Source organism: Bufo bufo, chromosome 4 (genome assembly GCF_905171765.1).
Source record: "Bufo bufo chromosome 4, aBufBuf1.1, whole genome shotgun sequence".
Classification (NCBI taxonomy): domain Eukaryota; kingdom Metazoa; phylum Chordata; class Amphibia; order Anura; family Bufonidae; genus Bufo; species Bufo bufo.
Window position 1 is genome coordinate 129,365,698 of NC_053392.1, and position 14,469 is coordinate 129,380,166.

General features: G+C 43.0%; 1 protein-coding gene across 3 annotated transcripts in view; it reads right to left on the minus strand.

The window, feature by feature from the left end:
- Positions 1–14,469, minus strand: part of LOC120997668 (claudin-15-like) — an 89,232-nt gene that overhangs the window by 24,901 nt on the left and 49,862 nt on the right. The window contains exon 1 of one of the 3 annotated variants that reach the window (XM_040427866.1): positions 6,352–6,583. The exons of the other annotated variants lie outside the window; for them this stretch is intronic. Within the exon in view, the coding sequence (XP_040283800.1) occupies positions 6,352–6,568 (217 nt within the window). The 5' untranslated portion in view covers positions 6,569–6,583. Of the gene's footprint in view, positions 1–6,351; positions 6,584–14,469 lie in introns of those variants that run through there. 3 annotated transcript variants of the gene reach the window in all.

Below are 14,469 nucleotides of genomic sequence, written 5' to 3' on the forward strand. Positions count from 1 at the left end.
TTTCCACTTTGCCGTTTTCGCAAGAGGGGTGATTGGAATTTCTGTATTTTTTAATTATTTAAAAACATTTTTTTTTACACTTTATAGTTCCCATACGTTTAAAACAGCAAAGCTATGGCGCGCACTTTTAAATGCCCAGCTGCAGACGTAAATTTATGTTGAGAAAGGGTTAAAGTGGCTCTGTCTCCAGGATCAAGCCTATTAAGGTCCCTTTCACACAAGCATGACGGATTAGGTCTGGATGCGTTCAGGGTGCATTCAGTGAAACTCGCACCATTTTGCAAGCAAGTTCAGTCAGTTTTGTCTGCGATTGCGTTCAGTTTTTTCCACATGGGTGCAATGCGTTTTGATGCGTTTTGCACGGGCGTGAAAAAAAACTGAATGTGGTACCCAGACCCGAACCCGTACTTCTTTACTGAAGTTCGGGCTTAGGATCGGTGTTCTGTAGATTTTATTATTTTACATTATAACATGGTTATAAGGGAAAATAATAGCATTCTGAATACAGAAAGCAAAGTGAAATGTCACTTGAGGGTTAAAAAATAATAAAAACATTACTCACCTCATCCACTTGATCGCGCAGCCAGGATCCTCTTCTTTGTTCTTGTTGAAGGACCTGCAAAAGGACCTTCGCTGACGTCATCATGCTCATGAGCGCAGTGAGGTCAGCGCAGGTCCTGCTGAATGAAGAAGAACAAAGAAGAGGATCCCGGCTGTGCGATCAAGTGGATGAGGTGAGTAATGTTTTATTTTTTAACCCTCAAGTGACATTTCACTTTGCATTCTGTATTAAAGAATACTATTATACTCCATTATAAACATGTTATAAAGTAAATGGGGACCCGGGTCGCTCATCCCTCGTCTCCTTAGCAACCATGCGTGAAAATCGCATCGCATCCACACTTGCTTGCAGATGCTATGCAATTTTCACACAGCCCCATTCATTTCTATGGGACCTGCTTTGCGTGAAAAACGCAGAATATAGAGCATGCTGCGACTTTCACGCAACGCACAAGTGATGCGTGAAAAACATTGCTCATGTGAACAGCCCCATAGAAATGAATCGGTTAGGATTCAGTGCGGGTGCAATGAGTTCACCTCATGCATTGCACCCACGCGGAAAACTTGCCCGTGTGAAAGGGGCCTAAAGCAGTAATATGTATAGAGCAGATCTCAGTGTGGTGAAGCTATACTACATGGTGTATAAGATATTTAAGGCTGGGTTCACACTTGAGCGTTTTACAGCGCGTTCAAACGCGCTGTAAAACGCTCAACACATGAAAACCAATGCTTCCCTATGGCCCTGGTTCTCACTTGAGCGTTTTACAGCACGTTTGAACGCGCTGAAAAACGCCCTACGCTCAAACAAGTTCTTGAGCTTCTTTGGGGCATTTTGACGCGCGTTTGTGGCCATAGGACACTGCAGTCAATCACACAAACGCGCGTCAAACGCGCGTTTACTATTGCAAAAAACGCGCATAAAAACGCGCGACAAAAACGCGCGTTAAACGCGCAGATCAAATACACTCAGGTCTGAACCCAGCCTTAATGCTAGGACACAGCTCTGTCCTCAGCATGCTGATGTCTAGCCCTGTCATTTAGGGGAGGGGGAGTGTGCAGATCACAGGGGGTCTTACAAAGCAGTGCTCAAAGGGTTCAGCCCTGCCTCCTGGTGTCCGAACTTCTGATTTACATATGAATAAAAACACACATATCTCTGCAGCTATTTAGCATACAGTCAAAAGAAATGCATAGTTTTAATCAGCATGATAATCCCTACCAGGCAGTATGTCTGGTTTAATAGGGTTGATCAGTAATTTCTCGCTTCAAGCCTCCAATTTAGGGCTTATTCGCTCGACCTTGTCCCGGCCGGGCCCGTATTGCGAAAGACGATCTGATCAAAAAAATGTGGAACGCACACGGCCGGTATCCATGTTTTGTGGATCCACAATTTGCAGACCTCAAAAGCGGATACAGTGGTGTGAATGGGCTCTTTTCCAGATCCATCTGGTGCAGTATACTGTACTACTTTCCATAGTCTAGTTTCTTCTGCAAAAATTGATATTTTACTGTGCAGTCCCCTCTGCCATCTGCCATGTTTAAAAAGTGTATCCAATAGTCTTTGAAAGATCTTTCCTTGAAAGAATACTCCCATAATGTTCCTAGAAAGACTACCGCTGTCACTGAATACGTATGGCCAGTTTGAATTCCTGTAATGACTTTACCAGCCATGATTCTTTCAGTGTTCTATCATTAACCTACTTCTATCTATGACGCTTATATACATGAAGTGGGAGGTACGGAAATACATTAGAAAGTGCTTGCACGTAGTAATAACGTGTACAAGGGCTGATCTTAACCCCTTCACTACCAAACCACTTTTCACTTTAAATCCCAGGCCGATTTTTGCAAATCTGACATGTGTCACTTTATGTGGTAATAACTTTGGACCGCTTTTACTTATACAAGCCATTCAGAGATTGTTTTCTTGTGACACATTGTACTTCATGATAGTAGTACATTTCAGTCAATATTTTTCATTTTTATTTAAATATATATATATACTTTACAAAAGAAATTGGAAAAATTCACAACTTTCCAAATTTAAATGTCTCTGCTTTTAAAACAGATAGTGATACCTCATATAATAGTTAATTCTTTACATTTTCCATATGTCTACTTTATGTTTGGATCATTTTGTGAATGTCATTTTATTTTTTGGGGACGTTAGAAGGCTAAAAGTTTAGAAGAAAATCTTGAAATTTTTCAGAACATTTCCCAAACCCACTTTTTAAGGACCAGTTCAGGTCAGAAGTCACTTTGTGAGGCTTACATAATAGCAACCAGCCAAAAATGACCTCATTTCGGAAGCTACACCCCTCAAGGTATTCAAAACTGATTTTACAAACTTTGTTAACCCTTTAGGTGTTCCACAAGAATTAAAGAAAAATGTAGATGAAATTTCAGAATTTCCATTTTTTGGCAGATTTTCCATTTTAATCTATTTTTTCCAGTAACAAAGCAAGGGTTAACAGCCAAACAAAACTCAATATTTATTGCGCTGATTCTGTAGTTTACAGAAACATCCCATGTAAGGTCGTAAAATGCTGTATGGGCACACGGCAGGGCGCAGAAGGATAGGAGCGCCATATGGTTTTTGGAGGGCAGATTTCACTGGAAACTCAAAAAAGTGACCCCATTTTGGAAAATACACCCCTCAAGGTATTCAAAACTGATTTTACAAACTTTGGTAACCCTTTAGGTATTCCACAAGAATTAAAGGAATATGTAGATGAAATTTCAGATGCACCCCTAGAGTAGAAACTCCCAAAAAATTACCCCATTTTGGAAACTATGGGATAAGGTGGCAGTTTTGATGGTACTATTTTAGGGTACATATGATTTTTGGTTGTTCTATTTACACTTTTTGTGAGGCAAGGTAACAAAAAATAGCTGTTTTGGCACTGTTTTTTATTATTTACAATGTTCATCTGACAGGTTAGATCTTGTGGTATTTTTATAGAGCAGGTTGTTACGGACGCGACAATACCGAATATACAACTTTTTTTGGTTGTTTGTTTCAGTTTTACATAATAAAGCATTTTCGAAAAAAAATATTTTTTAGTGTCTCCATATTCTGAAAGCCATAGTTTTTTTTTATTTTTTGAGCGACTGTCTTATGTAGGTGCTCATTTTTTTCAGTATGAGATGACGGTTTGATTGGTACTATTTTAGGATGCATATGACTTTTTGATCGCTTGGTATTACACTTTTTGTGATGTAAGGTGACAAAAAATAGCTTTTTTGACAGAATTTTTTTTTTTTTTTTTACGGTGTTCACCTGAGGGGTTAGTTCATGTGATATTTTTATACAGCAGGTTCTTAGGGTACTTTCACACTTGCGTTGTTTGATTCTGGCAGGCAGTTCCGTTGCCTAAACTGACTGCCTGATCAGGCAAACTGTATGCAAACGGATGTCATTTTTTCTGACTGATCAGGCATTTTTCAGACTGATCAGGATCCTGATCAGTCTGAAAAATGCCTGATCAGTCAGAAAAATGCATTGCAATACCGGATCCGTTTTTTCCGGTGTCATCAGGCAAAACGGATCCGGTATTTATTTTTTTCTCATTTTTAAAGGTCTGCGCATGCGCAGACCGGAAGGACGGATCTGGCATTCCGGTATTTTGAATGCCGGATCCGGCACTAATACATTCTTATGGAAAAAAATGCCGGATCCGGCATTCAGGCAAGTCTTCAGTTTTTTTGGCCGGAGATATAACCGTATGCTACGGTTTTCTCTTTTGCCTCATCAGTCAAAATGACTGAACTGAAGACATCCTGATGCATCCTGAAAGGATTGCTCTCTATTCAGAATGCATCGGGATATGCCTGATCAGTTCTTTTCCGGTATAGAGCCCTTAGGACGGAACGCTATGCCGGAAAAGAAAAATGCTAATGTGAAAGTAGCCTTACGGACGCAGCGATACCTAATATGTATACTTTTTTATTTATTTAAGTTTTACACAATAATATCATTTTTGAAACAAAAAAAAATCATGTTTTAGTGTCTCCATATTCTGAGAGCCATAGTTTTTTTTATTTTTTGGGCGATTGTCTTAGGTAGGGTATCATTTTTGCGGGATGAAATGACAGTTTGATTAGCACTATTTTAGGGTGCCAAAAAAAAGACTTTTTTATTTTATTTTTTACGGTGTTCATCTGAGGGGTTAGGTCATGTGATATTTTTATAGAGCAGGTTTTTAAGGACGCGGTGATGCCTAATATGCATACTTTAATTTTTTCCCCTATTTTTTGCAATTTTTTTTTACTTTATTTTAGGAAAAGGACACTTTTTTATTTTTTTTACTTGAAACGTATTTTTTTTTGTAAAACTTTTTTACTATTTTTTTAACTTCTTTTTTCGCTTTATTTTTTGCCCCACTCTGAGACTTCAACTTTTGGGGATCTGATCCCCTTTACAATGCATCACAATACTTCTGTATTGTAATGCATTGGCTCTAAGTGTATTACTCACTGTAATACACTTACAGCTTCCTGACGAACTCACAGGCTGTCACGGAAGGCAGCCACGATGCCTAAGGAAGGCATCGGGCAGCCTTCCCTGCCATCGAGGCCCGGTCACAGCAGCGCGGGGACCTGATGGCCACCCCGCACCTGGCAGGATACCGTATGTGCCGTGGTCAGTGCTGACAGCGGCAGTGCAAGGGTTAATGCGCCGGCATCAGTGTTTTCACCGATGTCGGCGCATACAGCAGGGGTCTGGCTATCAGAGACTGCCGGACCCCTGCAGCTGATCAGAGAGCCGTACATGTACGGCGCTAGGATTTCTGACCCACTTTCTAGCGCCGTACCCTACGGGTTAAAGAGGATCTCCGGGCCTATGTTAATTTGGTTTCTTGCAGACCTCCCAAGTGTCCCTCTTTTACAATATTGATCAAGAACAGGTATATCAAAACCTTGTATATTATTTCATTATTTGATGCAATTTGGATTTGAAAAATTTCTATATTCAGATAAATGTTTGCGCTACTGTGAGCTTAGAAAACTATTAAAGTGTATAAATATACAGGAAAAATTTACTTTCGCACAATGAACCATAAAGCTAAGGCTACTCGGCAACCTTGATTCCTTGCGACTGTCGTATCGATCCCATTCATTTCTATGGAATCACCGCTACTCAGCCATCCTGGCTGCGACCAGTGTCGACTTAGCTTAAGAGTCCCTCTTTGAGCGTCCCAAAAAGTTGGGAGGTATGATGTCGCAGCGATCGAGGCTACCCAGAAATACAGCTAATCTACCTCGTTTTGACTAACTTTATATAAACTTTCTGGTGACCAGGTGAGTACCCAAAAGATACCATAAAATGGCGGCTAAAGGGCTGTCACTCCCTGAGGATCTATGAGATCTCAGAGCTTCTAACGGACTAGAAACTGCCTGAATGTGCAAATGTTCTGTATTCAAGTACTATAAGTACATTTATAGATAATTTACTAGTGCGGTTTTTATACTGCTTATATCTGAATAAATACTTCCTACTCTGAATTATACCTTAAGAAAAGATCAGCCTGTGCCCTTATGACTGATACGTGGCACAGTCTGTTGATCAGCACGACTTTTGTCTCCGCTTCAAAAATCTTCCTCTGAACGGAAACCCATAGTATTCAGGTTAAATTGCCGTGTTGGCACTTTACGATAAATAAGTGGGTTTTGGGTTACAGTTTGGGCACTCGGCCTCTAAAAGGTTCGACATCACTGGTCTAGGGGGTCCATAAGGCTCCGTCTCAGCCTTACTGTACTAATAGTGAGATTACGGAACAGTGAACTGACCTGGTAGATTCAGCAGAGACTCAAACGTCTTGCAGTTGGTGATTCCGGTACTAGCCTCCGCACAGCTTTTCCATAAGTTCTCGTACAGGATGGACGAGGTGATGACGCTGCCACTTAAAGTAGACGTTTTCCACTTTTCACTCGCCAGTGTCACTACAGACATTAAACTTCCAATCAAGCCCATCAAAAATCCAACTAATTCCAAAGCTTGAGACATGGTGGAAAATATTATAAAATGACCCTGATATGAAAAGTATAAGTTATGATTTTCTGAAATGAAAGAGGCGACTTCCCATCACAGACTTCCCGGTTAGATGAAACTGCTGCACCTTTGCTCTTTGGTCGGACACTTCATTGTGTGATAAGGAGTTTCAAGCCCCATCATTAGTGTGACACACACATTCCCACACATCCTACATGCTATCTACCTGGGACGTTGTCACATAATAAAGTTTATTGTTCTTGTAACAGTCACTGTTATACGGATGTAACTGCCTCTAGTAGGAGGTGAAAAGTTCTACTCATATATAGCACATGGACGCTAATTAGTTCTTACCTTAGCATGCCCCCTCCAACAATGGTTGTTGTCTGACTTATAGGCAAAAGGTACTTAAAAAAAAGGAACCTGTGTAATATATAATATTGTCTTTAATGATTACTGCATTTATTTAAAGAAGCTTTGAAAGAGCCAGATGATTTTTGAAAAATCCTTTAAACGGGTTGTCGCTAATGGCTCCTTAAATGCAAGACTACACCCTAGCCAGGTAATCTGGACCAATGACCGCTGCACGGAAAATGTAGTATTATACAGTATCTCACAAAAGTGAGTACACCCCTCACATTTTTGTGAATATTTTGTTATAATGGGACAACACTGAAGATGGGACGCTTTGATACAATGTAAAGTAGTCAGTATACAGCTTGTATAACAGTGTAAATTTGGTGTGCCCTCAAAATAACTCAACACACAGCCATTAATGTCTAAACCGCTGGTAACAAAAGTGAGTACACCCCTAAGTGAAAATGGCCAAATTGTGCCCAAAGTGTCAATATTTTGTGCGGCCACCATTATTTTCCAGCACTTCCTTAGTGTCATGGATGAGATTTGCAGATAGCTGGAACTAATAAATAAACGAGCGACTGGCTTGATCCGAAACTAAGGAGCTTATAGGTGAGCCCTATAAAACCCTAAGAGCTCTCCCTGACTGCTATGCACATACAAGGGTCTCGATGGTAGACGATTGCATGCCCACGTACCTAAGCCTGTGTGACACCTGAAAACCCTATAATAGTGAGGGGACATGACCACCGGCTCCCTGCACTTAATACGGAGGGAGTCAGGGTCACCTAGAATCAAGCCAGAAAGCAAACACAATAAAGTAAAGGACTTATCTGAGCAAACAGCAGACGCAGCCTCCAGCAGTGAACACTTCATCCAGGAAGTAGTATAACCCGCAAAGTGAGGCAGTATGGGAGGGAATATAAAGGAAGACGATTATGTCTAAATAATTGACACCTGGCAGAAGGAAAGGAGATGAGAAAGTGAAACCAAAACAAAGAACATCATACAAGAGGTAGAGAAGAACGTCTGCCAGAGCTTCTCACAGAACTGGCGGTGACACTTAGCTCTCTTGGGCATAAATGAAAACACAGCGGGTGACGCTAGGGAGGCTCGTCCCCATCACTGCCCGCCATGGGCTGCTCCTCACTGACACCGAATGTTTTCATTCACGCATGGGGAGAAGCAGCAGCGGTGGTGCGGGGACCAGGTTCGGTGCAGGGAGAGGGAAGCCAGGTAAGTATATTCATTGTAAGGGGCCCCACATACGGGGGAGCATTTTATAGTCTTGGATAACCCCTTTATGCAAGGTAGTGGTTGTCTTGGAGGTGTGTTTGTGGTCGTTATCATGTTGGATGACTGCCCTGCTGCCCAGTTTCCAAAGGGAAAAGATATAATTAAATATTTACTAAAATGTGAGGGGTGTACTCACTTTCGTGATATACTGTATGGTGTCTGCCTGAGCAGCCTGAGTACCATATCAATGACATGTTTATGTCCTAATGAACCATATTGTCAGGAGTTTCCTAGCTGCCTGCCTTGGTGCCAGTCCTCTGTGTATTGACGACAGTTGGGGCGTTACATCACATGACCATGGCAGCCAAAACTGACTGCATCCTTTAAGAAGCACAGAGGCTTGCGATGCCTTATACAGTGTACATACTATGACATTAGCCTACTTGTCATAAATCACTGTACCCCTCAGTTTGGGTTTACATGCTGCATCTGCCCCATGTGGCCAACATGCCACTCACCCCCAGCAGGAAATGGTCAATCTTGTTGGTCAAACTGAGGCATTACCATCAAGTTCATGTGGCCATTGGCTATTGCTGGGGCTTCAGTTGCATGGGATAGCTGTGGGTAGTAAACCTGGTCTTATAATGAAAGTTGAAACAAATGGCCTGCAATTTTTATCTCTCCATTGTTTACAACTGCAGGAAAAAACATATGCACAGATCAATAGACAGGCCTTGAGGAAAAATGATCAATCAGTAGCTCACCTTAAAAGCATTCCTCCTAGATATAATGGATCATTAACACAGATTCTCCATACTTAACCCTTTCACAGCCAAAGATCTGCGTGCTGTATTTATCAGCCCAAGGGCCCATGCACATGAATGTATCTTCTTTCCGTATTCACAAAAAAAAAATTGCAGACCGCATGCGGAACCATTCATTTCAATGGGTCCGCAAAAAAACCTGAAGTTACTCCGTGTGCATTCCGATTCCGTATGTCCGTATGTCTGTTCTGCAAAAAGATAGAACATGTCCTATTATTGTCCGCATAACAGACAAGGGTAGGACTGTTCTTTTAGGGCCCAGCTGTTCTGTTCCGCAAAATACGGAATGCTCATGGACATCATCAGTATTTTTTGTGGATCCATTTTTTGCTGACCGCAAAATACATACGGTCGTGTGCATGAGCCATAACTAACCTAATACCTTCAGGAAGCACTGAAGACTTTTTTCTTGTTCATCTTTTAATTCCCCTATTTATGTAATCAAAGGAACATCTAATTTCAGCTGTTGGCCCGCCAACGTGAAGCTCACTTTATCCCCCTTACGAGGGCTTATTTTTTGCTAGACAACTTGTAGTTTTTAAAATTGAAAAATGGGACAAATGTTCTTTGTCAGGTGAAATAAAGAAATGCATTTCTTCCATGGTTTTCAGGGTTTTTCTTTTTATGTCGTTTACGATATGCTGAAAATTACATGAATTGGATGATAAGACTATGGATGGTCGCATCAGTGATAATGATGAAGTGAGCCGTCTAGCTTTGTGGTGTAACTAGAACTATCTCTCCTTAAATAATAATAAGACCAAGGAGATTGTCGTGGATTTCAGGAGAACAAAGTGCCAGTATGCTCCTCCGACCATCAATGGGGCTGTAGTTGAGAGGGTAAGTAGTAACCAAGTTTTTGGGTGTTACGTTTCAGAGGATCTGTCTTGGGCTTAGAATACAATGGCCTTGACTAGTAAGGCTCATCAACGCTTTTATTTTCTTTGTAAGTTAAGAAGAGCCAGTGCCCTAACCCAAATGATGTGCTCGTTCTACAGAGGTCTAACCCTTCAGATGCTGCGATCAACACTGATTCGCGACATCTGTGGAGTTAGGCAGAGGGATGCGGCTTCCTCTGCCTTCAGATAAGGGAACTATTAGCTAATAAATAAAAAAATAAAAAAATAAAAATAAACATATTACTTATCATCGCGTCCGTAAATGTCTGAACTATTGAACTATAAAAAATATATCTTGTGTGGTGAACGTCAAAAAGGAAAAAAAATCTAAACCCGTTATTCAACATTTTTTAGTCATCTTGTCTCCCCAAAAACATTAAGTTACAGGGATCAAAAAGCCGTACATACCACAAAAATTGTACCAAAAAAATTACATTTCGCTATGCAAACATATAAGCCCCTAAGGCTTCATGCACGTGACCATTGGTATTTTGCGGTCCACAAAAAACGGATCTGCAAAAAATACGGATGACATATATCAGACATTGGTGGCTTATTGTTAGGACATGCCATCTCTGGGACCTGCTCCAATTTCCAGAACAGGGCCCCTGAAACAAAGGAGAACTCGAGCAGCGTGTTCCCCGTTCACTTCTATGGGAGTTCCCAAAATAGCAGAGTGAGCAGGCTTTACTATTTTCGGAAGTTGCATAGCGGTGAAGGGAGAGCACACTGCAAGTGCACTCTCCACCTCTCCATTCACCGCAGTTGGACTACTGGAAATAGCTGAGCAAGCACTTGGCTATTTTCAGGACTCCTGTAGAGGTGAGCTTTCCTTCACTTTGGAGGGCTCTTTCTAGAGATAGGGAATATTTGTATAAAGACTCTTCTTATCTAATGTACAGAGAATTGTAACCTCCATAAATATTGGGACATCGACACAATTCTAAAATTTTTGGCTCTATACACCACCACAAGATGTGCTTTAACTGCAGACTGACAGCTTTAATTTGAGGGTATTTACATCCAAATCAGGTGAACGGTGTAGGAATTACAACAGTTTGCATATGTGCCTCCCACTTGTTAGGGGACCAAAAGTAATGGGACAAATTAATAATCATAAATCAAACTTTCACTTTTTAATACTTGGTTGCAAATCCTTTGCAGTCAATTACTGTCACCGCCAGTTCTCTGAGAAGGTCTAGCAGACGTTCTTCTATACCTTTTGCATGATGTTCTTTGTTTTGGTTTCACTTTATCTCCTTTCCTTCTTCCAGCTGTTACCTATTTACACTAATTGCCTCCCTTTATATTCCCTCCCATACTGCCTCACTTTGCGGTTTATACTACTTCCTGGATTGAAGTGAGCACTGCTGGAGACTTCTGTTACTGCTTGTTCAGATAAGTCCTTTCATGTATTGTGTTTCCTTGCTGGCTTGATTCTAGGTGACCCTGACTCCCTCCGTATTAAGTGCAGGGAGCCGGTGGTCGTGTCCCCTCCCTATTATAGGGTTTTCAGGTGTCACACAGTCTAGGTACAAGGGCATGCAATCGTCTACCTCTGAGACCCTTGTATGTGCTTAGCAGTCAGGGTGAGCTCTTAGGGTCACCTTTATGCTCCTTAGTTTGGGATCAAGCCAGTCGGATGTTTATCCATAACTTCCAGCTATCTGCAACATCATCCGTGACATTATAAACCAGGGGCGTAGCTAGAAATGACTGGGCCCCATAGCAAAAAAAATTTATGGGCCCCCCCCTCCCGGATCTCCCACCCCCACATACCTATCGAACCTCCCACCCCAACATCCCCACACCACACTATTAAAGGGATTCTGTCATCAGATTTAACCCCTCTAACCTAAACATATGCTCATGTCCAGACTAATAAGAAGAATCCTAAGCTGGCCTTATTAAACCTCACTGTGGCTCTATTTGCCCAAAAAACAGGTTTTTATAACCTGTCAATCACTTACTTAAGGTGCCCAAGGTGAGGTCCGTTAATACAGGGTGCTCGGCTGCACCCCTTGCCGTCCGTTGCCCAGCGCCGCCTTCCCTGTCTTCAGTGCCACCTTCTACAGCTCAGCGCCGCCTCCGCAATCCTCCCCGTCCCAGACGGCAAGGGGTGTGGTCGGGCACCCTGTATTAACGGACCTCCCCTTGGGCACCTTAAGTAAGTGATTGGCAGGTTATAAAAACCAGTTTTTTGGGCAAATAGAGCCACAGTGAGGTTTAATAAGGCCAGCTTAGGATTCTTCTTATTAGTCTGGACATGAGCATATGCTTAGGTTAGAGGGGTTAAATCTGACAGAATCCCTTTAAATAATGCAGCTGCGCCTCCCAGGCTTGAGCAGGTATATGTGTGAATATGGATTAGGGAAGATACTGAGATCTGGCTGTACCTCACTTTGAGGTACAGCCGGATCTCAGCATCTTCCCTATTCACACATATACCTGCTCAAGCCACATATACCTGCTCAATTATTTAATAGTGTGGTGTGCGCCCCCCCCCCAACATAATAAACATTGGTAGCGCAGTGCGCCCCCCCCAACATAATAAACATTGGTGGCGCAGTGCGCCCCCCCTCCCTAGTATAATAAACATATAAACAGTGCAGTGCGCCACCCCCCAACACCCCAGTATAATAAACATTGGTGGCGCAGTGCGCCCCCCCCCCCCCTCCCTAGTATAATAAACATATAAACATTGGTGGGCAGTGCCAATGAGGGTTAAAAAAATAAATAAAAATTAACTCACCACCTCCAATTGATCGCGTAGCAGCCGGTCTCCTGTACTTTCTTCAGGACCTGTCAAAGGACCTGTGGTGATGTCACTGAGCTCATCACATGTTACATCACATGATCCATCACCATGGTAATGGACCATGTGATGGAGGCTGGAGCTCAGTGACGTCACCACAGGTCCTAAAGAAATAACAAGAGACCGGCAGCAGCTACGCGATCAATTGGAGGAGGTGAGTTAATTTTTTATTTTTACTTTTTAACCCTCATTGGCACTGCCCACCAATGTTTATATGTTTATTATACTGGGGGGGGGGGGGCGCACTCAATGTTTATTATACTGGGGGGGGGCGCACTCAATGTTTATTATACTAGGGGGGGGCCGCACTCAATGTTTATTATACTGGGGGGGGGGCCGCACTCAATGTTAATGAAGATAACTGACCTGTTAATACAAATGCAGGAGGCGGGTGGCGGAATCAAATAGCGGCACCCGACCTCTATGACAGGGAGCGGCACCTGAGGGGTTAACTGCCGCTGATCGCAGCTCCCTGTCATAGAGGTCGGGTGTCGGCTATGTGATTCCGGCACCCGCCTCCTGCATTTGTATTAACAGGTCAGTTATCTTCATTGGTGGCGCAGTGGCCACAGCCCCTCCCCCGGCCCTGTCCCTCTTCCTATTGGCTGCGGCGGCAGCAGCATAGGGGGGAGGGAGAGACCATCTGGAACCCTGCCCCTATCACAGCGCCACGCCTGGCCCACTCGCCACATTATTTTTAATTTTAATTTTTTTATTTTTTTTTATCCTCAGTCGCGGCGGGCCCCCAGTGGCGTAGGGCCCCATAGCCATTGCTATGGCTGCTATGGCGATCCCTACGCCACTGTTATAAACCGTTATTACCGTCTTAAGCATGGATCCGGTTTCAGCTTTGATTGACCGCATGCAAGGTCTTTCACTGGAGGTAGCAGATCTCCGTAAAACTGTGTCTCAGTTTCAGGTGACCGGTTCTGCTTGCGTTCATGGAGTTTGTTTCCGAGCCTAAGATCTCGCTTCCGGATACGTTCTCCGGGGGTAGTGAGAATTTTGTTCGCTTTAGAGAGGCTTGCAAATTCCATTTTCGCCTACTTCCCCATTCCTCTGGTGATGAGGAGCAGAGGGTGGGGATCATCATCTCGCTGCTCAGGGATAACGCTTAGTCTTGGGCCTTTCCGCTGCCGGTGGGGGCACGGCCCCTCCGATCGGTGGATGAATTTTTTGTAGCCCTGGGGCAGAAATATGATGACCCGGATCGTATTGCTCTGGCTGAATCTAAACTGCGTCTTTTATGCCAGGGTAAACAGTCCGCAGAGATATATTGTTCTGAATTTCGGAGATGGGCAGCTGATACTGGTTGGATCGATACTGGACTCCGAAGTCAATTTTGCCATGGTCTTTCGGAGGGATTGAAAGATGCATTTGCTTTTCATGAGAGACCTGCCTCGTTGGAGTCTGCCATGTCTCTAGCTGTTCGTATTGACAGGCGTCTTAGAGAGAGAGGAGAGACCACTCCTTCCTGTCATATTCGGTCCAAGGACAGCGGGGCGGTGTCATTCAGTGTGCAGGGGCCTCTGTCTCTCTCAATCCCCTCTGAGCAGGAGGCCATGCAGCTGGGTTTGCTTGCCTCTGATAGTAGAGGATTCAGCTCTCAAAGGAGGGTTTGTTTCTGTTGTGGGGGTATAAATCATTTGGCTAATGTTTGCCCCTCTAGGAGATTCAGGGAGTTTTCTGAGGGTAATAAAGAAACAAAAAGAAAAAAACCCTCTAAAAACTTTCCATTTGCTACTATTGGCAAGGTTGATGCGGAAATTGAGGGTTTGCCGTTTG